The sequence below is a fragment of the Mastigoproctus giganteus genome, chromosome 4 (genome assembly GCF_048544385.1).
Source record: "Mastigoproctus giganteus isolate SK-2022 chromosome 4, ASM4854438v1, whole genome shotgun sequence".
Classification (NCBI taxonomy): domain Eukaryota; kingdom Metazoa; phylum Arthropoda; class Arachnida; order Uropygi; family Thelyphonidae; genus Mastigoproctus; species Mastigoproctus giganteus.
Genome location: NC_143578.1, coordinates 113,760,008 through 113,775,724, shown reverse-complemented (window position 1 = coordinate 113,775,724; position 15,717 = coordinate 113,760,008). Strand labels below are relative to the sequence as shown.

The window sequence follows — 15,717 nt, the reverse complement described above, 5'->3', positions numbered from 1 at the left end:
TATGAAGATTCAAATACTCACAATATGGTGATTATTTTTGTCCACTATATTCTAGAAACACAATATGGCATGATCAACTGTTGCCTGAAACAAATTAAAATATTTCCATAATTAAAAGAGGGAGAGAAAGAGATGACAGAAAATGTATGTTCATCATCAAATGTATTTCAAAGCAGATGGGTTTCTGCCAGCCAATGTGTAGGGAAGCCCCATCCTATTAAAGCAGTTACTGTTTCCCAAAGTATCATCTTATGTGAAGAGCAGAATCTTCTGAGTCACAAAATGACAGAGAAGACTGAAGCAGTGCTTGGCTGTCACAGTACGTCTCTGAACCATAAGCTTGAACCTCGTTGAAGAAAAATGGTCGAATTACAAAATCTGCTGTAAACCCATGCCAAACAGTAACACATGAGTAATGGAAGAGCACTTTGTTGAAAATGCTTGGAGGTGATGATCCCTGCACTTGACAATCATGGGTATTCAACATGCCACTTATCACTGACCCCATCCTTGTCAGAAACCATAAAGCAAAGTTGTGATGCTGATGTGAATCAGTTCATGTTAACTATTGCACCTCAGTGGTCATAATTCAGTGATCACTCAGTTTACACTGAGTGATCACTGAATTATGACCACCCCTATGAAAACTGAATGCGACCTATTGACCACGTGAGGTACGAGAGTGCAGAGTTAGTCGACCTATGTAGCATAGATAAAATGTTAGTGGTTCAGTAGGTAGTAAAATTCTGAGTGTAATGGGTAAAAGGAAGTATTTATTGGACTTTGATAAAGGACAGATTGTGGGTGCTCGACGAACTGGTGCTTCGATTTCCCAAACGGCTGAACTGGTGGGGTGTTCGAGAGCCGCCATAGTTAAAGTGTACCAGGACTGGCATCAAAAATGGTCAAACAACGACCTGACACAAAACTGAACAGGTCAGTGAAAGGTTGATGTTAGAGGTGAGGGCCGGGTCTGAAGACTTGTACAGGCGAACAGGCACAGCATTGTTGAAGAGTTGACTATCCAATACAACATGGGCCAACCCGCACAATATCTGGAATGACAATGCGTCGCATGCATGGGCTATACCAGCAGATGACTCCTATGCCATCCTCTCCTAACCAAGGTTCATCAGAGTAAAAGATCGCCTAGTGCAAAGAGCATGCAAGTTGGACGTTAGAAGACTGGAAGAAGGTGTGCTGGTTGGATGAGTCACATTATTTACTCCACACCGTGGATGGTCGTGTATGGATTTGGCATCAACAACATGAGGCTCTTGATCCATCATGCATGGTATCAAAAGTGCAAGCCAGTGGAAGCAGTTGTATGGTGTGGGGCATGGTTCACTGGCAGGAACTTGGACCCCTGGTGCATGTGGAACAATGTATCAGTGGTCTCTGCTATCATCAACTGCTTGCTGACTGTGTACACTCCACTATGTTACACTCTTTCCCAAATGGTGATGGTGTCTTCCAAGATGACAATGCGCTGAGCCATCGGGCACTCGTGCAGCAATGGTTTGAGGAACACAGTTCTTACTTCCAACATATGATTGGCCTCCAAACTTCCCCCAATATCATTCCCATAAAGCACTTGTGGGACACTATGGAAAGGCTTATCAGGTGTTTGGATACACCAATCACCTCCATACCTGCATTGCTGACCACATTACACACATCTTGGTTGGCCATACCTTCCAAATGCTTCCGACATCTTTTGTTGAATCAATGCCATGTCTGATAGCTGCTGTTCTGAGGGCAAAAGGAGGACCTACGAAGTATTAGGTAGGTAGTCATAATTCAGTGATCACTTAGTGTATGTTATACAGGTACCGATGAATAATTAACTGAAGGATCCCTAATTTTGGAATATTAAGCTTAAGCTGTCATGGTACTGAACTGGTGCTAATGAACAACTGTTGATTTCATGCTGCACTATTAGCAAGAACAGTCTCTTCAACAACCATCACCATGACTGGAAGACATCCTCTGCCATGGGTTGCTGCTAGGTCATTCATTTCTTAGAATTTTTAATCATTTTAAACAGCCTGTTTTGGAAACATGGCCCTCTACTCACTCCTTTTAAATGCAGTACTATCTGCTGTACAGCCATGGAAATGGTGTTGAGCTGGCAAAAAAAGTTTGATCACAAAGCATAACAACAAAGAATAATTTTTATTTTAGAACAACATTTTCAAAGTCTGTTAACTGCATTTGCCACCTTTGTTTTTAAATCCTCTCAGAAACAATGATGGTCAAATGATAAGGGTAGATTTGCATTCTGACACACACACAGTGCCAACTACTACTCTGGTGGCAGTTTTTGAAACAAATATTTTTTACACTTTTCATTTCCATATGTGCTGAATGGTGTCCATTCAAGATTTTATTTTCTACTGTTAATGGTTTTCCACCTACAGCCAGCTGAAGTGATGCACTTTAATTATAATCACCATGTATAAACAATTGAAAAAAAAAAATAATAATAATAACAGATTATAATTTTTTGCACTTCATTAAATGTTTACATTAAACCATTATATATATATATATGCACACATATATCAAAGATATTTTAAGACAGTATTAAATTAAAGTCCCATAAGCAGCACCATGAGGAGAAAATAAGAAAAATAAGGAGGGAAAACATGCAACTGAAGCAATACAAATAGAACTCCCATGCAGGTAACTTGTCAAGCAGAGAAATACATAAAGATTAGCGTATATGTCAATTTGTCATGTTACCGGTTGTAACTAATTGTGATTTCAGTTACTCACATGCACTAGCTGTAAGATTCAAGGACAGCAAATTTAATATGAATAAACAAATGAAAAATCTGCTAATCCTAAGGGGATTTTTGCAGAGATTTTAACTGTGCATTGATTTATAATATATGGAATAGTATGAAAACACTGACTGACTTATTTATGGGCCTTTATGGATTAGTCAGAGAATTTGTCAGCTTCTGTGACCAAGAGATACAAGGTTTGATTTCAGCAACCAAAGGAACTTTTTCTAGAGCTCTTTTTTCCCACTCAGTACTGATTTAGACAACCTTCAGAGGATGCAGCAGAAACTTCCATTTTTCCAGCTTAAAAACATGAAATTTATAAATGTGTCATAGCCTTGGGTGCCTCTGCACAAATCTGAAACAACAAAACCTAACTGGTATACTTCATAGTAACATAAAGGAGAATCTGCACATTCCAATTCTGATATCAAGTGGCAAGTGCCTTTACAAACATATGTTTTATAAGAGAACAGAGACAAAACAAAAATGCATCCTACCCAATGGAAGGCTTAAAATTTTCATAAAAGATTTTGCAGGCACCATGAAAACGAAATATGCAATTTGCCAAATTGATTATAAGGTAGAAAAATCAGACTATAATAATTTATGCACAATACACAGCTACATTTCATGAGTTATAGGATGCCAAAAGAAAAGGCATTCTTATGTGAAACTTAGGTTGGTTCCAAATATCACCAACAGAAGATACTAGAAAAATCTGTTAATAAAGAATTACTTAGATAAAAAACCATAATGCAGTAATCTTAACTCTGTACTAAAGTTTCTTGCATTAGAATGGAATCAGTTTCCGTTCCATTTTTTTTTTTTTTTTGTCCTCTTGTGATACTGCTAAATAAGAGTTAACCAAAAACTTCATATTTTCTAGTATCACTGTTTTGTAGTTTTTTTTTTCTCCTTCTTCTAGCAAACTCCTTGACTGAAATTAGTTGGTCTAATGGTACTCCAAAATTAAACCCCAGCTGTGGAACAGAAAGGGGTCTCAATTTCGGTCTACAATACAACAAAACTTTCTCTTCACAAAGGGCAAGGTTTCTTTAACTTTGGAAAAAACCAAAAATCACTGAAAGCCAGCATTGGTAAATGTGTATTATTAGTTCAAATCCCACATCTTTGACAGTAGACAGTGTGCATCAACTGAAGGCATGCAGGTGCTCACACAGTCTTGATAAAATTGCAAACCGAGTGGCAACTTTCCATGCCTGATCAATTTCATCATTACCTATATATACAGTTGTCTATGAGTGCAGTTTTCAGAGGTGGACTGGCCATAAGATTTACCCGGGAAACTCCAGTGGGCCAGAAGCCGATGGAGGCTGAAGGCCGGTGTGATTTTCAATATTACACTCTGACCTCAGATACATTGTTTGTTGACTAATATATGAAAACTAAATGCACAAAAATCATAATAAGAAAAATATGAATCTTCCTTATCCACAATAATATATGAGTCAAGGCATTTGAAAATGTTTTGTTTGCCTGTATAGTAATGGCATCAATGCTATTAGAGTTTGTTTGATAAAAGCAGCACCACCAGGTTGATGTTGTGGCTACTATATGTATTCATACAAGGTAGTGTGACTGTGACCACTGTGGTGTGGTTATGACAAGAGCAACTTCTCAGTAGTGTGTGGGAGAACAGCTGTGGAATGTTAATCCCTTTAGCTCTTAATTAGTATTAATAAGACCACCCATGGATTCGAGAATCTATATAAGCTTAGATCAGAAAACTGTAAAATTTTGTTTAATTTAGCAGTTGATGTGTAAAGTTAAACTGTGATATGTAAGAGTGCACACATTTAAATAAATATAGGTAGTATCTTTATATATTTAAATTTATATTTAAAATCCATTAAAAAAATAATGATGAATAATTACTCTAGTTATTTGTAAACCTCCCCCACCACTACCACACACACATACATACATTTCCTCATAATATGGCCATAAACACTAGTATGAGGCTGCTGCAAGTTTTCCCCGGTAAGAATTTTTTGACCCAGTCTGCCTCTGGCAATTTGTGATCCAATATAAAAAGAACAACCCTCTTGTAGCCCAGAAAAATAAAGTGAATGACTTTGCTCACTAAGACATCAATTCAGAGTCACTCCAGAACAGAAATGATGACTGAAAAAAAACTATACAGATTTGGCTTCCAACAGATAAATCCAACATTCCATCAATTGTAATAAAACTGAGATAAAAAATCTTCCATGATCAGATTAAACTGGTCCAACTCTAATATATATTCTTTCTAGGTCAAAATATGAACTTTTTGTCATCACTTGCATATAACAGGTTTTTTGAAGTATTGAATGTTTAAATATTACAAGCAAATAAAATAAGTCTATTAAACAAGAGGAAACTTAGTTGGTTTTAGTAGATTAGTCTGAGCTAACTAATTCAATGAAAATTAAAGACAGAGCAAGTGAGAATTTATTTGCAAAAATCAGTGGAGGGAAAGATCTACATGCATGAGTAACAGAACAAAAAGGGTGCTGGTGCAATACCTGAGGGACTAGGGCAAACAGAGAGGGGATGGCAGGGATTACCCACACTGTGTTGGCCCATGACTGTCCCTAAAGTCTGAGGTGGAGCTGATGGAGGTGGTGGAGGAGGAGGATCGCCCTTAGATTTCTGTAAACATGCTGGCAACCATGTCTGATTTTTGATGCACTTTTCTAATTCTTCTTTTACCTGGAAAACAGAAATCATAATATATGTATAGGCTTATATAAAAAAAAAAAAGCAGGTTCAGAAAAATATTTTATAGTCCATTTATAGAGCTAACCTTATAAAAAAAATACATGATAATTTCAGTTAGAGTATCCAACTTCTCTATACATCTCTATTCAGAATCAAAAATACACATTTCACTCAATGTGAATATGTAAGCAAGTTGTGAAATTTTCTAATAAGTATAAAATGAATCCATTTTGAATCTGATCGATAAAATTGATATAGTTAGGTAAAGAAGTTATGCAGTTGTTTTCCATTAAGGTTATTACTATAATTAATACCACGTGAAATTAATAATATAGTTTAAGTTAATTGCCTAAATCACTATACAATTTAAGGTGACGTTTCAGGCATCTTCAGTAAAAACTATAATGCAGTAATCTTAGCTATGTACTAATGTTTCTTTCATTAGAATGGAATCAGTTTCCATTCCATTTTTTCTTGTCCTCTTGTGATACTTTAAATGATGGGTAGTGGTAAGATGCCTAAAATGTCATCTTAAATTGTAAGTGATTTAGACAATTAGCTTAATAAACTGTATTTTTAATTTCAAGTGGTATTAAATATAGTAATAATCAAAATAAAACTGAGTTATTTTCATTTATTTACAAGCTACTTTGGTGTCTGCGATTTAGACACTGTCCTCTTATTTTTCCTATTAGCTCCCACTGACAAAATCTCAAAAATCTGTGACATTTATAAATTAATCAAGTTGAACTAGCCTCCACAATCCCCAAATGATAATTCAGAATTTTAACTACCAACTGTGTTTGTATCATTGTCTCTCTTCCATACATGCACTTCAAAATCCTTCTCTTTTCTCTCTCCTTCAGAAGTGCATCATCAAAAAATTAAAGAGTTTATTCCAGGGCAGCATGTTAGAAGTCATGTCAGTGACAGGAGTAGTATTCAACAAAAATTTCTTTTAATTCCACTATTTTCACATTGCCCAAAAAATTCATAAAACAAAATGGTTGGTCAAACAAGAAACAATAGCGATCAAAGATAAAAAAATAGTCATAAATAATGTAAAAAGATACATTTTTCCCATTCTGTCATATGCTTCCTAAATCTGGTCTGGATCCCCACTAGCAACCATCAAGAAATTCTTGCTCTGGAGCAATGGTTCTCAACCTTTTTTTGCTCATGGCCCACTTCTGAGTTTCATTCACCTCTGTGGCCCACCGCTCATATTGTTTAAATACAATAAATGTAATATTTATAATAAATATGTACTTGATCAACTGCACTCTTTTATTTATAACATGTATTAATTTGTTTATAATGTAAGGAATTAATAATAAAAAAGGGGTTTATTAACTACAATCTTTATTTATAATAGAATTTTTACTCATATAATATTTTGTTTATTCACAATATTCAATTATGCTCCTAACAAAAAAAGTATTACAATAATATTATTGTCCCTTAATTTAGTGAGCTCCTTGTGGATCTCACCAATTTCTTTTTTATATTAGTAATAATTTTATTTTAGAAGTGAACTTTTCGTGGCTCACTTAACAGTTTCCATGGCCCCAATTTTACGAATTTTACCTATGGCCCCTTGGGGGCCACATTGCCCTGTTTAGAACCACTGCTCTAGAGTAATGGATTTTAAGGGGGACAATGGAACTCTTGGTTTCCCCATACAATATCCAGGCAACTGCTTTATAACACTTAAACATGAGGCATCTGCAACTGATCATCAACAAGTCTGGAGTCATGATTCTTGTAAAGTTGATTACTTCTGCAATCGATTTACAAGAATCATGACTCCAGACTTGATGTTCAGAGAAAATTCAAGAAACCAGCAACAATTCAACAACACTAACCTCTCCAGATGCAAGCAAATGGAGAGAATGTTTCTGAATGCACTCTTTATCTCATAAATCTTCACAAAATTGATTGCCAAAGATCTGTCAACTCTGAAGTATATGTGAATCAGATTTACAATCATATGAAAAGAAATAAACAGTAGCATGCCTTCAAACCAAGTAATTAGCAACTCAACATAATGTATTGTCTGTACTGCAACTGTCTTATTTTATTAATACATGAATATAAATCATATTCATGCTAATCATATTAATGCTAATATTCATTGTTTTATGTATATTTTTTGTTCACTATTTTTTTGTCTCTATACTAATTTATCTGCCACTAGACAATGTGTGAGTGGCAGATAAATGTACTAGAGAGATGCCAAGCTCACTGAACTATGCAATAAATGAATATTTCTTTATTTATATCAACCATAGAAACTTTATCCTTGGTATAAATCCTTATAAGATGTTGATCATGCATGTGTAGCAGACAACATAGAGGGAACAGATATAACTATGACCAATTCACTGGTCAGTAACATATCATCCAGGCAGTCAGCCAGTACAAAATGTGCTGGCATACTGTTAGTGCTGCAGTCACACATCATCCACAGTTTCTTTTTTTTTTTTTGTTAGTTGTTGGTGCAATGGCTTCTGTGGCCATAATGCACCTTCCAAAGGTTTTTTTGCATTTTACTTGGATCCAAGCCCGAGGCAGGATTCGAACCCGCGACCTTTGGGTTGCCAGGCAGGCACTTCACCCACCTGGCTAGCCCGGTCGGCTCCACAGTTTCTCTGGTAGCATGAATGATGTGTTCAATGCATGCAATGTATTCTCATATGTTACATGGTTGACAAACTTATCAAAGAAATAAAATTCAAACAAATTATTGATTCAAACAGCCCTATGAGCCACTAGCATGCAGGTGAGTGTACCGAACAAAGTAGGCGCTTCCGTAGCCAGGTGGGAAGGAGCAGCAGTGCGTAGCACACACATCTTGATTAGACCGGGGTTCGAGCCCATCACCACCAAATACAGAGGATGCGGAAAGGTCAGGGAATGACCACCGCATATCCCGGAGCAATATGGCCTTAGCTGCTAATGCTCCTAAAACCAAATAACAAACCGAACAAAGCTCTGATAAAATGAGGCTATATTTTGGATCAAACCAACACTCCTAACTACAAAGTGTCAAGATCTACCAATATAAGTCTGATGAGCAATCTGTCCAAATTTCTTAAGACCTACATGACTTTTGCAAAAATTATGAGAAATTTTAGTTTTGAGCATCTTGGCCTTGTGTAGTGACAGTCTAATGTGGTGTCTTGTCTGGGACTTCTCAGAGATCTCTATGCCTGAACTTAGAACTACTCTATCCACTGTGTTCCAACCCAACAGGCATGGAATTTTAACAAAATATATAAGAAATTGACATATCTCTGATAACTTCTTAAATGCGCTGAATCCTGAGAATCACAGATACTTCCAGTTTTCTTTCCACTTCTGGCATTCTCCTACTCCAGCCAAAGAATACTCATGGCAATCTAATGTCCTTTTGTCCAGCTTGACAATGCCTATCTCTTGCATGGCTTGAGTCATGCTAAAGAACCTTACTTCTCTCCTAAAAGTGTTAATATAACCTTTAATATAAGTCGTGTATCCTCCTGCTCGAGTCATATTCCCTTCAATTATTAATATTCCATAAGACAGTGACACATGACTGTGAACAGTCTTCCACTGATATCTTCAGAAAAAGAACTGAACCCTCAAGTAAAAATAAACAGGAGATGGATAGAAAAGAAGAGAAGACTAATCAAGATCTTGTAATAAATTTAAGTGATTAAAAATCCAGAAAAGTTAAAAAAAAAAAGTACATACCAAAAAAATGCATACTCCTAATGGAGCCCACAACAACACTGGCACAAAACCTACTATTTCCTTCAACACTGTCTCAGAACTGGAATTTTAATGAACTGGCCTCTCCTTGAACAGTACATCCTGTATAAGCTGGTGGTTCTAAACCATCCCAATAAGCCATATACATTCAGCAACACCACTGGAGAGTTCAATATTGATGCAACCCTCTCTGCCAAAAATTTTGCCTCTTCCAGGACCCCTGAGACAATGCCTCAGGAGCATACTAGGCACTATCAAAAATGTAGAATGGGACAGATTCAACAATTCCATGCAGATTTTCCTCAGGGAAAAATCACTTCCCTGGACTCTCTGCAGCCACTGGCTGGCAACTCTGGTCCAGGATTCAATTTTGAAGGCAATCCAGGAATCAATAAAAATGGAAAAGATTAAATCCAGAACCACCTCATGTTTGAGACACAAACTATAACTAGAAAAAATGTACATCAACCCACCAACACCCAATAATCACCAGAGACTCTCCTCTTCTCCCCCACTTCACCATGAAAGAACTCTGCTCAGATTGTCAAGCTTGGACCTTATTGAAAATTAATTCATAAAAAAATTCTTTTGACCTAAAGTTCACTATACTTCTCTATAATATATGTCTTGCTGAAGGAATCTTCCTAAACAGATGGAAAAGGGCACTACTAAAGATCATCCTAAAATCTGGCAAAAATTCTAAAGATTCCAAGGTTTACCAGGGTGATTTCCAGATGTCCTCATGTTTCAAAGTAGAGGTCCTCTATTCTTGGACCTCTATTCTGGAACATAAGGCTGAACTCCTGGCTTCGCCATCAGTATGAAGACACCTACAAAGAATTAAGGAATTCTTTACTTCTCTTGGCAATAAAAGAAATGAATCAACCATAAAGGCTCAAGTGATATCTGTGGTTACAGCAGTGATGATCTTGAACTGATCTAATAAGCTAAATAAACGTTTTGCATTCACATGTGAAGAAGATTTTAAACTTGAGGATACCAGTGATCTAGCTAACATTAACTAGGACTGAATGATTTTTTGATAACTAGACTTGGATAATATGCACTAAAAAATAAGCAAAATACACATGCAAATATGCAATAAAATATATGAAAATGTGCACCAAAATCTATGTCATATTGCTTGCATTATGACAGACTGGTTTGAGGACATGAGTGTTGAAAAGTTGGACTGGCCATCCCAGAGCCCTAACCTCAATCCTAAAGAACACCTATAGGAAACTGTATCATCAGGAATGTGTGAGAAGAGACTGCTCAAAAAAACAGAGCTAAACTGGTCATTGCTTTGAAGGCAAAATGACAGAAAACATCTGAGGATATTTACAAGTATTGGAGACTAGAGGCTGTCATAAAGACTAAAGGTTTCGACACACATTATTAGTTTTCCTGTAAATATGCAGGTGTCCACATATGATAGCCTCCCATTCAGAGAAATTGTGAAGAAACACAACATTTCTATATTGTTTTTATGCACTATTTTCTGTAAATTTTATGTATTATATACAGAAGATCCAAAGTATATAATGAAATGAGTTTAATTTTAATATCGATACTTGCATATAAATAAAATTTTCTTCATAAAGAAATACTTAACTTTTATAATTTATTATTTTCTTTACCTAGTTTATACAAATTTCAACAAGTATAGATTATTAAGCTTTCATTGTCTATACATAACATGAGTAACGGTTATGCAAGAAATATTCAGGGACCACAACTATAATTTAGTCAACACCTATCAAAATATGATGTAATTATGCTTATTTTAAATAATAAAATATCACTCTTACCACTTCATCAGTAATGCAATAGAAAATAAGAATATAAAGTCCTTGTATGCTATTAAGGGCAGTAAAACTATAAGCTAAAGATACTGTCTCTTTATTTAAATATAATAGTCCTGTTGTCCAGGTTAAACCCAAGATACACATCAACAAAACTGTTTTCCGTATCCAAGACCTACAAAGACAAAAAAGGAAAAAAAAAAGCAATTAAGATTTTTAAAACATCAAGAACTTAGAGTTATAAAAATTAAAAAATTATTATAATTTTAATGATAATGTATTTTATGTCATAAACTGCTTCTGAAATTCATGTCAATTTTTAAAATTTTTTTTCTAGAAGTTAAGGTAACAGGGCTGATGACACACACAGTTCAAAATTGCACAGAACAAATATGGAAGCATATTCTACTGATAAAAACAAGAAAAAAAGATCCTATAAGTATCTGTCTTAAGAGTCTACGTCCAAGATATTAAACATTAATCATAAATTACAAACGCTGTAAAATGGAAGCATTTTTAGGTTCAAATTTATGTCATAAAATGGTAACTGTGTAAAACAGATTTTAAGCTGTAAAAAACATAGGTACCAGCAGTGCAGTAAATAGTGCTGTTCTACTACATGAATCATACCAATTACTTGGTTCACAAAAAATGTCTGAAATAGATGCTTTAAACATTTTGAGACTAACTAGAGTGTCACAGTACATATTATACTGTCAACATGTCCACTACTTGAGTTTCAGATTCCCCAATGATTGCCTTGTTGTTTACAATACAGCATTTGCTAAACCGATATAATGAAAAAAATCACAAATCTGCTTACTTTTGCCAAGTTAACTGATATTATTTTTATTATATATCAGTTAACTTGGTATTATTATAATATCAGTTATAATAATTATCAGTTAACCTATCAATAAAAAATTATGATGAGATTCATAATAATTCCATAACTCCTGTTTACAGACACATCAAAAAACTTCCAACTCAATGAATAACAACATTTTCTATTGGGAAGAGACAACTTAAAAAAAAACAGGTAAGCTGAAACCATTATCAGTAAATGCTAGTGGAGGGAAATTTCAATAAACTGCAAATGAGGGAAAGAAAATACTTTGTGCTGCGTAAGTATATCCTACCACAAGTAACTAAAGGTAGTGTAGATGTTTTATCTGCAAACAAATGGAGAACATTATATGAACAACAATTGCATACATTTCAGAGTACACCTGTACAAGAATTATTACCACATGATGTGAATAAACAAAAACTTTTGTCGGTGGCTCATTCTGCAATGTACATGTGATCTTCAATTTCTCGATCATGTTCTGGTTACAGACAGATCATATTTTCAAGAAATGGAATTTTCAACTTTAAAAACATTCATTCTCATTGACATGTTTTGCTTTAATGTTTAGTTTGGTGTACTTGGGGATAATTTATTGGTCTTTATTTTTTTACTAGCAAGGCTTTCAAGAATGGCATACCCACATTTTCTGCAGAATAATTTGTGAGATCTACTGAAAGACACCCCTTGAAAATCAGCAGATGTGGTTTATGCACAACAGTGCACTGGCCACCACAACACCCGAACTCACACCGTTAAATTACTTTCTATGGGATCACATGACATCTGGAGTTTATTCTATGCACATTACCATGTGAGAGGAATTGAGAAATCACATTTTAGAAGCTGCTGAAGCCATTAAGAACAATCCTGAAACAGTAAGATATAATAGGAATTGTGAACTGATCATACCAAATGCTGTACTGAACAAAATGGAAGTCACTTTGACAGTTGCATTAGATGTTTTCCTTTAAGAAGTTTATTTCAGTTTCTTCTTAAGTTTTATAATTTTTATTTAATATCTTGTAAATAAAAAAAACTTTTTTGAGAGACATGAGAGATTATTTTTTACTATTTTTAGCTGAAGAATATGATCTTACATTTGTTCAGTTGAAACACCTTGTATATTTATTTATTTACCTATCAATAAAAAATATATATAATTGTTTTAAATTTTTGTATTGGTTTTAAGGCACATCAGAGTTTGAAGCCAAATCATGCAATTTTATTATGATTTTACAAGTGTGTTCATGGACAATGCATGTTCTGCAAGCTGAAAAATCCAGAATAACAGGCAGAAGAAACCCTTCTCCCTTCACATAAGATTAGTTCTCTACATGTTTTCAGACTGATACAATTGAGTACTGCTGCATTTACCATCAACTTAAAGAGAAGGAACAAAAAGGGTGAGGTGTTGAAATATTTTTGGGATGTATATAGTGCATCAGAAAAGTTTAGAGAAAGCATTATGTTAAGGGCTGCAAGAGGGTCTAACAATCATCTAAAAATTAGATAAAAGAATAGATACTTTTTTTTTTTCTTGTGGCTACTAATAATATAACATATTCAATACCATATTCATAATGGCAATAATTTTACAGTTTTCTTTAAATAGATTTTTGCACCAAAACCAGCTGCTGGTCATGTAAAGATTTATTTGCATGACAAACTACTGCACCAACTGAAGTGGTCTTTAAAAACTCCTCTACTCTCTAAACATAGACCTCTACAAATGAGTGATAGTAACTCTAATGGTTACTATCACTTATTATAATACCAAGTACAATAGCTTACAATTTTCATTATAAGCTATTGTGGTGTTATATATGAATATGCAGTGATTCGTGGCTTCCAAAACATTGTTATATATAAAACAAAGTAAAAAATGCTTTGCAAAAAAAAAACTTACTTCACAGTTGCTAATTTAGCCTCTTCTTTGCCCTTAACAGTAGTTGTAATACCAGACTGGTGACATAATATACAAGCTGCTACACAAAGAAATACTGTTCCACCCTAGTCAACAAACAATAAACAAATATCAATTGAAGATGCCAATGTTTATCCTGGCTTCCAGATAACAAATAAACAAATTTAATGCATCTTAACTTTTAACAGTATAGATCTGGGATATAAAGGAGTAACTTGATCAAATTTAAAAATTTCACTAAACAGAACACAGCACAGCAGTTCAACTCAAATCATATATGCTGTAAACACTAATTTCACTTTTACCTCTGAAATAACTTTGTAAGGCTGAATACCAAAAATCCCATTTTTTTTAAATATCAGTTTTTATTCTAAAGGTCTACAGATTACTCATTTAAATGAAATTGTAAATATATGCAATAGGTATTATCAAGAAAGCCATAGTTACAGATCGATAGAAAAATTTATATTGCATATACTCTTACAAAAAAAAAATAAAAAGAAAAAAGTGAAACAATCCAAGTCTTTTAGGCCAAGAAAGCAAGCTTATACAGCATCACACAGAAAAAAACACACACACACATCCCATTTTAGCTATTCATTCACTTCAATAGTTTGTCTAGTTCTTCCTTGAAATTATTTGAGCTATCAACTTTCACAGCAACAGATGGAAGTTTGTTCCAGCACTCAACCATCTGCTGGCTAAAGGTTCACTTCCACACATCTATACTGCAACCATCCTTCCTCAATTTCAATATGTGTGGTCTCAGCAAAAGGAAGAAAATTCCATTAGCATTGAGCTTGCTCAATCCATTCAAAGCCTTAAACACCCCAATCAGATCACTTCACAGATGCTTCTTCTCCAGACAATGCAATTTGTAGAACTGAAGCCTGCCTTGATAAGACCAACTCCTTGGTTTTGTTCACCAATCTCACTCCAGCAGCTCTACATCCTTCCTAAAATGAGACATCCAGGTCTGTATGCAGTAATTGATGTGGACCGAACACTGCCTTATACAATGGGATAATCACCTCCTTACCCCTGCTAGCAAAATTCCTGTATATCATTGACAAAACCCCCATGAGCTGTCCTGGCAGCCTGTTTGCATTGCTCAGAGAACTTCATATCTGACTGGAAAATTACATCCCAGGTCTTTTTCATTTTCCATTCCCCTGAGTGCAGTACTACACAGTTGGTATGTTACTCATATACAGTACCTTGCATTTATCATTTCTCAGACCCATCTGCCTAATTTTTCTAGATCCTGTTGCAGTAGCATATTGTCATTCTAATCATTAACCACCCTGCCAACCTTTGCATCATCTACAAACATGGACATTAAGCCTGATATGCCTTCATCAATATCATTAGTCCACAAACAGCAATGTTCACTGATTACAACTCACTGTCTTTTCCCACTCAACTATCCCTTTATCCATAACAGCAACTTGACCTTAATGCCACACTGCTCCAATTTGTACAGCAGTCTTTTATGTGTAACAGTATCAAAAGCTGTCCTGAAATCCAAGTATATGATATCAAAATTATTTTTGCATCCAGTTCCTTTGTAACCTCATCACAGTATCCAATCAAATTGGTCAGAAGATTTCCCCTTAACAAACCCATGCTGTGCCTGAAGTATAATTGCAGCCTTTTGTAAATGATCCTGCATTACTTCTTTTACCAGTGACTTCATTATTTTCCCTGGAACAAACAAAAGTTAAACTAACATGCCTACAATTACTCATGTAACCCTTTGATCCCCTTTGTTAACTGGGGATACATTTACACATCTCCAGTCTGCTGGGACCTCCCCTGAATCCAAGGATATTCTCATAATTATGACTAAAGGTTTGCTTACTTCCCTTG

The 15,717-nt window shown here is 35.0% G+C and overlaps 2 protein-coding genes across 5 annotated transcripts in view; one reads left to right on the top strand and one right to left on the bottom strand.

The window, feature by feature from the left end:
* Nucleotides 1–12,689, top strand: part of LOC150087001 (degenerin del-1-like) — a 54,770-nt gene extending 42,081 nt beyond the window's left edge. Inside the window, exon 10 of the mRNA XM_090372893.1 lies at nt 12,539–12,689. Within this exon, the coding sequence (XP_090229019.1) occupies nt 12,539–12,598 (60 nt within the window). The 3' untranslated portion in view covers nt 12,599–12,689. The remainder of the gene's footprint in view (nt 1–12,538) is intronic.
* The window catches only part of LOC150087000 (latrophilin Cirl-like), a 285,427-nt gene that overhangs the window by 16,021 nt on the left and 253,689 nt on the right, over nt 1–15,717 (bottom strand). For 3 of the 4 annotated variants that reach the window (XM_090372889.1, XM_090372890.1, XM_090372891.1), the window contains 3 exons: nt 13,831–13,934; nt 11,081–11,249; nt 5,367–5,507 (listed from right to left, as the gene is read on the bottom strand). In XM_090372889.1, the coding sequence (XP_090229015.1) occupies nt 5,367–5,507; nt 11,081–11,249; nt 13,831–13,934 (414 nt within the window). Of the gene's footprint in view, nt 1–5,320; nt 5,508–11,080; nt 11,250–13,830; nt 13,935–15,717 lie in introns of all 4 variants that reach the window. The other variant, XM_090372892.1, reaches the window with a different exon arrangement.